This window comes from Colossoma macropomum, unplaced genomic scaffold (assembly GCF_904425465.1).
Source record: "Colossoma macropomum unplaced genomic scaffold, Colossoma_macropomum, whole genome shotgun sequence".
NCBI classification, from domain to species: domain Eukaryota; kingdom Metazoa; phylum Chordata; class Actinopteri; order Characiformes; family Serrasalmidae; genus Colossoma; species Colossoma macropomum.
The window spans coordinates 7,286,208-7,300,878 of record NW_023494786.1 but is presented as its reverse complement, the minus strand read 5'-3'; the positions used below and the strand labels follow the sequence as shown (position 1 = coordinate 7,300,878).

Below are 14,671 nucleotides of genomic sequence, written 5' to 3'. Positions count from 1 at the left end.
CATCCAACACCCATGCTGCAGTAGTCACCAGCATGAGATTTTCTAGTTTAAAGACTAGGAAAAGACAATTCCGATGATGTATATTGAAGGTGGGAAGAGGTTTTGAAAAACAACAGCTGCTTTGGACTGGATGTTTGGAGGTGGGCTATTATGAAATGCATTCTTCATTAGCTGAATGCAGGAGGAAGCCAGATAGCTAACATCACTGCTAATGAAGCCAAATATCATATTACAGCTGTAACTGTATAGTAACTGTCTTAAAGTCATCATAACAATGGAGAGAACAGATTACTTAAACAACAGAAATGACTCGTCAGATGAAGAGGACAACTAGCTAAAAGCTAAAGTTAGCAAGAAAGATAGATACCTTAACCTCAGTGTGGTTTCCCAGCAAACACACAACATTGTCACAATGTTGCCTACTTTCTTGCACCATTGTCAAAAGGTGGCACTGCTAACGTCTCAACAGGCCTGTCACAACCACATTATTAAGTAATAGACTTCTGGCATTAAGACTACCTAATGGCAACTTTACCTTCCTTTGTTAAATTTATTTACATATATATATATATATATATATATATATATATATATATATATATATATATATATATATATATAACTTCATGGAGCATAACACTCATGCTTTACATATATTTCATACTTTACAATAGTCATCCTGCAGTTACAAGCACATAGTGATGTTTACTGTTTGCTAGTTTAACTGCAGTCAAGCTCATTATGTAGTAATGGCAGATATTAAATAAAGGTCCAATGATGGATCTTGTAAGATGAATTGCATTTGAATGACATTTAGCATTTTTAGTTGTTCGGGGTGAAGGTCAAGGGAAAAAACACCAAAACGTTTTATGACGCAGAATGCTAATTTAGCCCTTATATATCAAGAAAGATTGCCAAATAACATCCTGTAATAAAGTTCATTTCTTTTTATTGCACCCACACCCTTTTTAGTCATTTAGTCAGTATGCACATTAAAAACACAGAAATGTGGGTCAGACATTTGAACTGTTTTTCCGTAACTACACTATATACTGTGTGCGAAACACTGCTTGGTATTTGGGGAGCCCCATGTTGGCTTATTTACTCGTCATGGTTAATTTGCTTTAACGGCAACCAAAGAAAACTCACTCCACCAATCTCTTGGGCAATTTTTCAAATTGGGCGAGTTTTCAGATTTACAAATATGCCACGGCACATTGCATCTGAGAGAGTCAATCCTCAGCGGGGAGTAGATGTTTGTTCTGTGTTTGTGTAAAATGTCTACAGTGGCGCTATGGACAACGATGACCTGGTGCGCCCCACTGCCGCCATGTGTGCGTGTTTAGCTTTCTGCCAGCTAGTTTATTGTTAGCGAGCTGTTTCAACATCTCCGGCTAACATGGCTAATCTAGCATTGTGTTTATAGTTATTTTCAACTACCAATTTTTCTAGGTGATGATGTTAGCTGACGTTATTGTACTCTAACAGCTGTGAAGGAATTTTCCACAAAGCATTTATTTAGTTTGGACTCATTGCTGTGTGTTTGGTGTTCTCCACCCATTCTGGACACACCCTCAAATTCAAATCTTGACAGCTACGACAAAGATAAAGAGCCACACCTTTCTGTGTTGAGCTGAAGTGATACAAATGCCTGTATTTTTGAGGTTAATAACTGTCCTTAAGGCAACAGCGGAACTTGTTTTCCCCAGCGTTTACGCACTTCCGTTTCTTGTGAAAAGGGCCTACTGCTAATTCAGTCAAACCGATGAGGCTGGGGGATAAAATGCTGCCACTACAGAACATTACATTCACACAACAAATGACTTTGGTTTTTTGACCGACAGTGTCCCTTTAACTGCGGCAAGGCAGTAGGTGTAGTTTGCCTCTGATGATGTGGGGTTGTCACCTCATATGATTCAGACTCAACAGAGACAAAACCGCCTGCTCAGATTCAAGAGTGACTCAGTGATTCATGTTTGCAGCTCGACAGAACAGCTTATTCAAGCAAGGCTGACCATATGACTGAAATCTGCGTTGATTTCTGACGCTTCCATATGAATTATTTGCCGAGGTGCTTGTCATTAATTCAGCAATTCAGCTGCCTCAATCTCTCTGGTGAGATTGCACAGCAGTAGCTCACACAGTTTGCTTAAAATGAAGCAATCATACCAAAGGTTGCACTCAGTGTGTGTAAAACTTTGGTGGTAAAACTGTTGGACCTCATCTCAGCATCTCGCTGCAGCCTCGTACAGCAGCCCACACCCAGCCATGCGCTAGATGAATTTCTCAGTCCAAACTGGTCTGCGATGCCAGCCAATAGGAGGCGGCCGGGACTTCCACGTCAGCCAATCGGATGCCTGTTGCTAGGGCTGGGAAGGTACATCGCCTTGATTAGTGCCATTCCCATTGGCACCGTTCAGACATCCAGTGCAACCTGCAAAAAGATAAAGCTGGAGCATCAGAGAGAGCATTAGAATTCAGGGGCGACCTCTCTCCTCCCCTCCGCCACCACTCTGAGGTGGCACGACTCTGTCAGGGAGACAAAAGACCACCGTGTGTGACAAGCAAACCTCACCACGCTGAGGTCACTGGAAACCGGAACATTTTGGACCTGGCTAAATTGGATAATGAGCATTACAGTGGCAAACACAAGCTTTGATGGCCTATTTGAAATGATCATTTCCAAAGCAGTGCGATTGTAAGGCCATTATTATGTACTGGCACTCACTGACCTAATTATTCCAAAACATCATTAACCCACATTTAACAAAGACCACTGTTCCTGCATAATTTGGACTATATTAGAATATATCACACTCCAGCAGGATGGCTTTTAAATGTATGTAGAGACACTGAGGTAAAAGCTGGCTTGGTCTAGCTGCTACAGTGGGGACAGAGCCATTCTAGGTGTAAGTAATTCCTGTGACCTAGTTTAGAACTCTAGTTGAACAAAAATCCTGACGAAACCATGTGAACAAGTAAGAAAAATGCATACGTAATCCTGCAGTCAGCCCAACTGTGGCATTTCAGGTACAAACATTTGAATGGAATTTGTAATCCTACTCACATTAAGTAGCTTAAAGAAACAATTTATCTTAAGGTACATATCGATAATTTCCAATAAGGGCTATTTATTGAATTTAGAAGGTTTAAAATGGATCATTTAAGTTGTGGAGTGACTGTAGTGTTTGTCTGTCTCATCAAGCATTAACATTAGCGCATCTCATATGGAGGAGCTCATGCCGTACTGCTTTACTGTTCGATGGATCAAATGAAGCATACGTACTGTATGGCCAAATGTATGTGGACACCAGACCATCACACCTATATGAGCTTGTTGGACATCCTGCAAAACCCTGAGCATGTAATAAGGAGTTGGACTGCCCTTTGTGGTTATAACAGCCTCTTCTGGACAGGCTTTTTAAATTAGATTTTTGTGTAAATTCCATTATTGGTCCAGCCTCCAGTTTAAACCCAGAGAGCATTTTCAGTGGTGTATACTAAATGTGTTGTGAAAGTGGGGGTTAACGTTCCTGTAAGTTAGTTCTGTCTGCTATGCACTGTGACGTTAGCTTTATCTAGCCCTCGGCTCTTCACCTTCTACTTATTTCACTTCACGTTAAGTTTAGCTTGAGTAAAGGGAACCAAAAAAAAAATGTCATTGTACTTTGTAACCTTTCAGTGCGACTTCAAAACAGTTGGGCTAAAGTGACTAGGTATGTTATCCCAGGGTAAAATGACCAGGATAAAAAAAAAAAAAAACCTAATGAATAATTCTAAATACTATGTACACATAATGTTTTATTCACTTTCACTCCTAAAGCACTGGGTTAAAATGGGGCTTTTGAAAAAGCCGTAAGGACACAATAAATTCCTCTCTGTCTCTGCTGAGCATTTCCCCGAGTGTGAAAACACTGAGAAAACATTTGCAGTATTGTCTGCACAGCTAAAGTGTTCCACTGGTTTAGGTTATTTAAACTGTTAAAAAAAAATCTGGATGGTTTTACAACGGTGTATATATAGCTGAATTCCAGGGTGACCCAGAGTGACATCTCATTTTAATATGTAAAGCATGTGGGCGTGGTTTCAAAAATCACTTATTTAGAGTGTTGCAGTCTGTAGTGTGTCCAGCAGGGAGCACTTTTGGCATGCAAGTTGGCTATTGCTATTGGCTTAACATCAGAGCTGGTTCAAGGGAAGTCTGGCCACTTCTTATTTCTCCTGTTATATCAAAAACATAACTGACAAACACCAGAGTGCACCCAGGGGCAAGTCTTAAATGAATGGGGGTGAATGAAGCTGAACAGGTAGGTTTCTAGCCACTTGTCCAGGACCTTCGTTTAATATATTCCACTAAAAATAAATAAAACTAACCAGTATATTTCATATGCTGGTCGGTGAACGGAGCAGCTCATTGGCTGAGTGAAGCGGATCTCTGATGTCATGATCATACATGAGGCGCCTTTATAAAGTCTTATAACTGGAGTTTAAAAGAGCTCAATAATATAACAGCAGTATTAAAATGTTTTGTGCTGTTCTGTGTTCAGAAAATTAATGTATTCTTCAGTATAAAAATGTTTGTGTTTACAAACTGATTTTGCTCAAATGCTCCATCTTAACCTATTCATTTTGAACTCGTTCGTTAAAATGACAGGCGAAGAAGTTTTCAAAAGATGTTGCATTACTCAGTATTATTTCATTTTAATCTGTGATCTTTGTCAAAGATTCTCATTAAAACCGTTAATGTTCAAAAAAGCATATAAAATGAAAATAGAAATAACAGAAATTAAACATTTTATTAAAAACAGTTAGATTTTTGGTAAGGGTTTTCATTTAAATATAAAAAGTTTTATTATTTACAGGCTTTTAATTAACAAAAATAAATGGGGTATTTCAAAGTATGATCATCAGCACTACCACCGTTGTTGTGATAATTATGTTCTTAATGCAAAGTTAAAATAACATTTATTTTTTTATTTCTTGGCTTGAGACACAGGGATGGATTTTTCGGCACCCTGAAGTGCAGGCTTAGGCAGAGGAGCCTCGATGGTCAGCACGCCGTCAGGAGAGAGGGAAGAGGTGACCTTCTCAGCATCCACTCCAGGAGGGAGACTTTGGAGAGAGAGAAGAGCTTATTTTGTTTCTATCACTGACAGTCCTGCTGAGCGGTGCAGGGCTATCTCTTTAATGTGATACTATTTTAACTTACGTATATTTCCTGGTGAAGCTTCTGGACACGTATCCATGCTCGTCTCTGCGCTCCTCATGTTTGCCTGATGATAAAAACACATCTATGTCTATCACAGACGCCTGTCACATGCAAAACACAGTAAACACTGGTCCACTGCAGGGAGCACTGGGTCAAAGACTGTCTCTCACTAGTGTGCATTTACTCTTTACCTGAGGGACAGTTTGTGTGTTTCTTCTGACTTGGCATTTTTGGGACAAGGAGTGAAACGCACTGATTAGTAAAATTAACAGAGAGTCATAGTCTGTTTGTTCTGGTCAGTTTCTTCAGCTTTGTTTCGTGTCCTGCATAAGTCTAGTTCTGATATTTATCTTGGTTCAGACACTGAAAACAATCATAATTGATTTTTAAAATGACAATTTCCCAAACTCTCTTTCTGCTTTACAACAAAATAGGCTGTTTTTGGTACTGGGCCTGTGAGCCTGATGTATGTAAATGAGCTCTGTTTGGATTGACTGCCTCACTGTGTTTCATTCAAGAAGCAGTCCAGGCTGAAACACTCCTTATAACTTCAGAGTGCATGGGTGGAGCTAATCTGCTATAGACTAAACAGACGGATATATGTGATTTTGTTGGTTTTTGTGACATCACAAAAACAGTAGATTAAAAATGGGCTGTTTTAAACAGCTTAGTTTCCATGTATGGACTGTATGAACTGGGGGGCGAATGGTACGTTTTGAAATTTTTAATAGTGTTTACATACTACATCAAACTCTTTTATTTTAAAAAACCAAGGAAAATTGCAAATTTGGAATTACATTAGAAATGTTTTTACAGACTTCCCTAGTGCTCCCTCAAAATCACCCCTTGATGATATTCTGGAAATAGATGCTAATGGCAGAAGCATTATTTCTAAATTATATAACCTCATATTCTCTTTAGCCCCTAGCCCTGGTACTGTTATTAAACAATAGTGGGAAAAAGAACTACAGTTCACTTTTGAGGAAGATGATTGGGACAAGATTATTCGCCGTATCCATAGCTCTTCAATCTGTGCTAAACATAGTCTTATTCAGTTGAAGTTGGTTTATCGAACTTACTGGACAAAGGTTAAACTCGCTAAACTTAACTCAGATCTGATGATCTTTGTGATCGATGTTCCCAAGCTCCAGCTACCTTGTCTCATATGTTTTGGTTTTGCCCTGCTTTAAAATCCTTTTGGCAGTCTGTGTTTGGTTGCTTCTCCTTTATTCTCGATTCAAAAACTGAACCTTGTCCCCTAGTCGCTCTGTTTGGTTTATCGCCCAAAGATTCTATTATGTCAGCTGCATATTCCGATGCCCTTGCTTTTTGCACCCTTTCAGCTAGACGTCTCGTTTTGATTCAGTGGAAAAGTCCCACTCCACTTTCATTTGAACACTGGTTTAAAGATGTTGCCTCATTTCTCTACTTGGAAAAAAAATTAGACACACACTTAAAGACGACACACGCCACTTTCTTTGCGTATGGGGCCCCTTTTTTTCTCCTTCTTCTCTGAGTTCATACAGTTTGACGTTCCCAGTATATCGTGCATTAAGTTGTGCATATATTTGTTTTTGTTTGGTAATATATAGTATATAAGTTTGTATATATATGTATATACGTATACATGAATATGTGTATGTCTATTTTCCCATTTATTTGTTCATTTGACACTCAACCTTGTCTGGTGTGGCGACACAGGTGACGGGTGGATGAATGTGGGTGGGCGGGTGGATTTGGGTTAGCGTGTGGATGTGGGTGGGTGGGGTGGGGGCTGGGTGGGTGGGAATGGGTTTAGTTGGATTGGGAGATTTGGGATGGCTTATTTGGCTAACTGTCGCGAATAAGCAAACAAAATCTACGCATGTATCTTGTTTCGGCTTTGTTAGCCTTTTCCTTCCTTCATACCCAAAAAACAGAATGGTTAAAAAAAAAAAAATCAAGGAAAATTAAGTTTCCCATGATATGGGCCACACTGTGATGGACTGGTGACGTGTCCAGGGTGTTTCCTGCCTTCCACCCAGTGAGCGCCCCCCTGCGACCCAGAGGATAAGCGGCTTAGATGATGATGGGTGATAAGGGCCTTTTGAGTCAATCAAAACATGAATATATATTAACATTCAAAACTTTGGAATCACTTGTTATATGAATAATTTTTCTTATTTCATGTCTGACTTTTTTTCTGAAGTACTGTTGCTACATAAGAATCCTTTTGTAAAGCATGTAAAAGAAAAGTCAGTTTTACATTCAACACTGATTCCAAACTTTTGAAGAATAATGTTCACACTTACCAGTGATTTCCACCATTCCATCCTTGGTTTTGACCCGTCAGTTCCTCAGGGGTAAACTGATTGACATCCATGCTGACCTTCCACTGGTCTCGGCTTTGCTTCACATCAGCCATGCCTCCACTGAGCTGGCGGGACAACATGCGTGTAAAAGGGTTTTGGGAGAAGAGTCCAGCGTCCATCATGGAGCCTGAGGGATGGAGATAACCTGCCCAGTGGCTGCCGGGCCAACAGAAGAGCTCCTCCGGCAAGACCGGCATGCCGAAGGCCTGGTCAAAAATCCGGCTGCTGTGCTGCCAGTCGTGGAAAGGATCCCAGCTAGGCTGGCGCAGCATTGTGAAGGGAATCTGTCTCTCGGCCATCGCAGAGTGGTCAACCACCTTGTTCTTGCAAGGACAAGTGAAACCCTCATTGGCAATGGGCCTTATAAATGCTTCTCTGTCCCCTCCGCTACCTCCAGCTGGATATTTTTAGAAAGATCTAGAATGACCGATGAGGAGACACCACTAGCCTGGAAGTCGCGAGAAAAGATGGTCATGGCTCAATTGACTGTCAACAGTCTCAGTGTCTGTTCAGTATCACAGAACAGACTGCAATCAGCCGAACAGCTAACGCAGTCCAAGAGCAGCTATACAAACGCAGTCTATATATTTATCTCAGCAGCTCCAAAACACTGGGTTTTTTAGGCACACTTACCTTTTTAGTATACTATTAATACAAATGAGCATTCCGAGTTGTATTTTTCTTCAACAAATGAGTGTTTTTTTCCTTTAACGTAACACATTAAAGACTAACTAGTGTTATATATATAATATATATATTTATATATATATATATATATATATATGTCATGCTATAGTCTTTGCTACTTTTTTCCTAATACTAAAAATGAATAACTTTTACTTATAATGGTCTTGGCTGGAAATTAAATAAATGAAGTGGGGTTGGGGGTCTCTGATGTTTGCACACTACTGTATCTCAGGCAAACCTGCTATTCATACCAAGGAGGACACCTTTATGAACAGAGTGTTGCAAAATATATACAGCATTATACACATAAATACATATGCATGTACATATGCATACATACAGTACATATACATACATACATAGCCATTTTATGGTAACAAAACCTTTGCAGATATTTTTTGTCTTACTTCTGAGAAAATATACGTTTCAAAGGATGTCCTCTGAATGACTGCACGGGTTGGAAGTATTTAAGTAATGGGGCAGCAGGCCTGGCAGACCTTTGAGTCGAGTATGAATGCTGCTGTTGTGCATTAAAAGCTTTAGAGGACACTCCAGTCATGTGTGTACAGAACATTCATGAATGTAAGCTGAGTCACTGTCTGGATATATTTTTACTCATGCCAAATGTTTGGTACATTAGGGGGAGACATTGCACATGAGGGAATATGTAGGAGGCGGCATAGCCAAGACAACTAGAGCACATAATGGCTACTGCCATGTAGGTAAACACACTTCTGCTCTATTGTGTGGTGTTTACAGATCTGCTCTTTCTTAACATCCCAGGCTTATTACACACTAAGGCTTATTATTCAGTTACTACAGGGACTTCAGTACAAACTGGTGGAGCCATTCTTAGGTTATAGAAGAGTATAATAAAACTTTGGGCCTGCTGGTGGGCCCTAGTTTTTAAGAGGTTAAACAATAATGTAATGAAAATACTGAATTGGTTTTAAAGCTAAATACTGGCCTGTCTACCATATGAGATCTGACTAAACTGAGGTTTATGAACCAAGGTTTAGATGATATAACACAGTATATACAGCATAGAGGAGCAGTTTATGTAATATTATGTGGCCATACAGGCAGTTTGTGCTAACTTTTCTTGCTATTTTTCCCCTCTTCTGCTCACTGTATTTGCTGTGATTGCTTTTATTAGTTACAAAAGGTGAATAGTGCAATGATTTTCCAACAAAGAAAACCTGTATTACCAAATTAGTTCAAACTACAGTCCCACAGTAAACAACGATTTAAAAAAAAACAGTTTTCAGGCCTTAGATATTATCAAGGATTATGATATATTTAAAGCCAAGGAATTAATTGAGATAGTAAGAAGCTAAATTTCTACAAAATCATCATTCATAGGGACTTTCTATTGGGAGTTTGCCAAACCCTAACTCTAAATTTCCACTTGTGAAAATAAATACCTTTTTGATTTCTTTTAAAGTTAGGCCGAAATATATAAATATAGAGTTTAATTTTTGAATAAAAAACTTTAAAAAATTGCTGTCCCACATTTTCATGTCACTACCGAAACATCAAGAGTTTTAGTCTATAGGCAAAGCCTTATTTTAGCCACGCCCATTTTAGAGCAGGAAGTGAGACTGTTCCTCATGGCCGCATGGTGAGCAGTTAGCAGTTGTTTTGAAGTAAATGTGTTTCAAAGTCTTAAAAAATCAGTGTGTAACTGAAACACTACCGAAACATTTTCTGCAATTAAGTAAATATTTTTGTATTTTAATGGAAAAATATGATTTTTTTTTGTGTGCCGAGTTTTTGCAAGTCATGTACTGGCAGTTTTTAGAATCAGTATGCTGCGTGTATCAAATATGCTTCTAGTCAAATTCTAAAGATGGCCTCAATTAACGACTTCTTTGCAAACACTAAAGTTCTTACTAAAGCCTGAGTAGACTGATAAATCAGTGTGAAAAGTTATTATTTCTTATTATTTCTCTCTGAGCTTATCTGAGATCAAACTAATTATCTCAGTAGTATATACGTCTGTGAGTGATAAGTTTAGCATGAGTGTTGTACTGATCATGGATTGTGAGAGCAGCAGTGAACTGAAGCAGGTGGTGAAAGGGAAAACAGCTTGAGAATTTTTAGAACTTAATTTAAATGACAAGCAAGTTTTTCATTAAATATATCACCAGAATAATTATTTGAAGAAAACTGGCAACCAGTAACAGCAAGAAACAGTGTGAATTAAGTAAAAACAGCAACGGAAATTCCCATGTGCCTCTATATACTCCTGCAGAATGCTCATAGTTCTGCAATATATTTAGGCTACCTTACATGCACAACATTTTTAAGATCTACCCAATGATGTTAAAGTCAGAGAACTGTAAGGGCCATTCCAAAAGCATCAATTTTCATTTTTTAAGTAGAACATGCTGGAGTTGAGGTATGAGATATGTTTTGGATCACTGTCCTGCTGTAGAAGCCAGCCTCTTCTTAGCTGACTGTTTTGCATTTGCTTGCATTGGTGATATTTAGTGGAATCCTGTGGTGGCTCCTGCCAAAACAGGTGTCCAGTTGATTGGCTGATTTAACAGCTAGCTAACTGGACAATTGTCACATTGCATTGTGCAAATTAATCAGCTAGCTAACTTGACACTATCACATTGCGTTTGTTTTTAAAATTCATATGGCTTGTCTAGATGTTGTTTTCTATACTTCAGTTGTTGACTTTTGTAATGAGGTCACAGATAAGTTTTCCTTCTGATGACTCTTCTATCCAGATCATGTTTGTGTAAGCAACGCTGCACAGTAGAACAGTACACCACCACTCCTGTCAACTAAAGCTTACTGCAGGTTCTCTGTCACATTGGGGTTTTGCTTTGCATATATAAGCAGTTCTATTTGAGAGTTTTCTTGGCCTTCCAGGTCTTGCCTTGACTTCCATAGTTCCCCTTGACTGCCATTTCTTAAGGACATTTTGGACAGTGCAAATAGCAACTGGAAGCTCTTTGACATCTTTTTAGCCTTCCCCTGCTTTGTATGCATCAATTTAAGCTTCATTGATCTGTCTGCCCAGATCTGGTCAATTAAGGCCTAACCAGTGAATTGGTTGTCCAAACTTTTGCACATGCCAAAATTACTATTTAGTTTGTTTTTTATTTTTGAAGTTGATCAAATGTAAAGTAAGTAAACTTTTGCATACAGCTGTAGTGATTTAGAAAGCTTTAATTAGTAAGGACACCTTAAAAAAAAAGCCTTATCAATCCCCACGGTTTTAAAATGGGATGTCCTACAAGCTAATATGGGTGGAATGTATAGGTGTCACATACTTTTGGCCATATAGTGTAAATAAGTAGCAAAAAAAGGACTGAGTTAGGGGTGGGCAATATGACACATCATTTTTGTGTTAAATTATGTCACATTATGTCACAATATGCTTTTCTGAGCATTCCATGGAAATCTCAGTGCTTACAGAGCATATTTCATTACAAAGAGAGCAAAATTAAATGAATTTTGTTTAATTAGCGTATGTGAAACAAAAAATCACTGTAATATAGATTTTTACTGTATTTTTAAATGTGGCACTACTGATTCTGTTGCTTGTTTCAGCTTTTTTCAAACTTCAGAGAAACTAAATATCATGAAGATGTCTTGAAGCATTGTGATGCTGAATTTCTGCAAAATCATCCACCCCTAGATTAAGTAAACTGGTTAAATAGTGAACCTAATTATATAGATAATGAAATAAAAATAACTTTTAGCCTGTGGTTTTGTCATTTGGCCTGTGATTGTGTCTTTTAGCCTGTGGTTTTCCAGCATAGCTGCAGATAATGGATTATAATGAAAGGTTACGTAGTTCGGAGTGAATTCCAAAACACACCAAACAATATGCCGTCACCTCGTTGCATGGCAACTGTTGCCACAGTAACATCAGCTCTCACTTATTCTCCGCTGAGAAACCGGTCTCTCTGTCATAGCGCAGAGCACGAAGACACACAAAGTGAACATTAAATGCATTTGTGAAGGGACTGTCAGTCACACAGCTGACAAAAGCAGATTCAGCTTTCTTTTCGGGTTACAGACCACAGCTTTTAGTAAGAGTGAGTAAGAGTCTAAGAGTAAGTGTCCTCTGAGATAAGATTCAGTTCAACCATAACACAAGCACTGAGGAGGTGAATCAGCTGTTTGGGCTGTTCTGCATGAAAGAAACGTTGGTTGAGGGAAGCAACTGCACCTCCTAAGAGAATAATTATCAGAGATGTTTTCATACAGTCATATTAAAACCTCATAACTCAAATTCTTTGATTTTACTAGAATTTCTCACAGCTTTTGAAAGCGCCAGCTGCCCTTAACAATGAACGTTTCATTAGAAATGATCCAAAATTACTTTACAACCCTTCTAGAAAAACCACTTGCAAAACCAGTACATCTTGTGGTTTGGATGCTGGTATGCTGGTCAACCAACATGGCCATGCTGGGTGACCAACTAAACCAGCATCAGTCCAGCACTAGACCAGCTTCCATGCAGTATCCATGCTAGTCTAAGCTGTTTTTTTCAGCAGCGGAAGTCTCTTTACATTACTAAAGTTAAGAACACTTTTCCTTCTCCTATAAAGTTTCTATTATAAGGTATTCTTAGAACATATATTAACATGTAAAGATGGATATAAAAGCCAATAAATGTCTCACCTTTTCTAAAACAGTAACGCCTCATTCTCCAGTGCGCACATCTCACAGCAGGACTAGCTGTATAAAGTGTTTAAAAGTGCTAAAAAGAAGATAAAGGAAGCAGACGAAAAGTTGTCTGTCTGAGCCATGGTGCCCATGTGATAAGGGAAGGGTTTCGTACTGACATGTATTATAGACAACTTTCAGGAATTTCCTTATTTAAGATAAAGGTTGGTGGGACTGAATTTACAATAAATACACATACAATAAAAATCAATGCTATATTATAATTATGTCAAAGCTAATTCATTTTTAAAAACTTGTTATGTCCAAATTCTGAACAAACGGATAAACTGCATTTAGGAATGAACTTCCCAATGCTATATTATATACATACATGTGTATATATATATATATATATATATATATATATATATATATATATATATATATATATATATAATGTTTTATTCTAAGGAGGGTAAAAAGAAGTTGGTCACATCAAAATTAATGATGACTGTTTTTGACACACAAAACACTTACATTTTTGAAGCAGGGAAGCTCAGGGAAAAAGGATCACCTCACGTTTTAAATAAATTTGATTTTTACTCACCAGCATGACCAAGTTGGCCGATCAGTGTGACTTAAACAAAAAGCATACCCTATGCTGGCCAACCAAATAAGATGGTTGAATAGCACAGTTATGGTTCCATCAAGGGCAGCTAGATGTTTAGCTTGTCAACCTACTAGACCACCAAAGACCAGCTTAGACCATCTGAAACCAGCTACCAGCAAAAGCTGGTCTTGACTAGATTTTTCAGGAGGGCCAGTTTTGGTAGTTTTTAGTTTCTGAACTATGTTTTCAAAACTAGACAAGAAAAGTGATCACTTTCACTTTCAGCCTCTCAAAAATCTACTCTGTTAGTGTGTCTGTGAAGGCAACCATATGAACAAAGGAAAGAGCAACTCTGAATGATGCTATTCCCAGAGTAACCACAAGAGGTCACTGTTGTACAGGTGTCTCATACTGTGTACTTGCACACAGGGCCAGAAAATGAGTTACTTTGTACGTCTCATACAAATGAAATATACAAATTTGTATATAAATAGGATTTCCATCAAATACCAGAAACATTCATTTATTTTATCTCAAGCAAAAAGTAACAAAAATATTCTTTGTTTTCCTACAGAACATTCAGCCAACTATGCAAGCAGTTTGTGAACAATGTGTAATCTATAGAAGATCAAACAGAACACAGTAGCAGTGCAGTAAGATGGTAAATAACCTTAAAAACAACATCTTATACAAAAATCTAACCTGACACAATGTCAATACTTATTAGGTGGACATCATACAGCCATTCAATAATAGTTACACTACTGACATATTAAAACCTCTAGCACTGTAAGTTGTAAAGTATGTGTAATGATCTTAAGTCATATTTATGCAATTAATAATCGCCCCTCTGTAATCTCCTCTTAATGAGACAGCAAAAAGCTCTACTCTTGGCACTCAGTAAGTGGCGATGTGTGCTTTCATTGCACTTTAACTGACCAACACTAAAGCTCTTTGGGATCCCGTTTGCTGATAAAGGGCTCATGCAGCGGTTTGCAGGCTCAAAATATGTCTCCTTTTGTACATATAAATATACATATACATATGGCCAAATTCTATTTTCACATTGTGTAACAATGTGTTGCTCTGTTAAAAGTATAAACTCAAAATGCCATTAAGTCAATTTACACTACTGGAAGATGCATATTTTCTGCTATATAGCTGTGTAAAAACATACAGATT

At 38.2% G+C, this 14,671-nt stretch overlaps 1 protein-coding gene across 1 annotated transcript; it reads right to left on the bottom strand.

Moving 5' to 3' along the window:
- Positions 1-4,973: 4,973 nt before the first annotated feature.
- Positions 4,974-7,902, bottom strand: LOC118827189 (heat shock protein beta-1-like). The gene is given in 4 exon segments (XM_036598454.1): positions 4,974-5,112; positions 5,210-5,273; positions 7,501-7,534; positions 7,536-7,902. Coding segments are annotated over 4 exon segments (561 nt in total). The 5' UTR covers positions 7,860-7,902.
- Between the last annotated feature and the right edge of the window lie 6,769 nt (positions 7,903-14,671).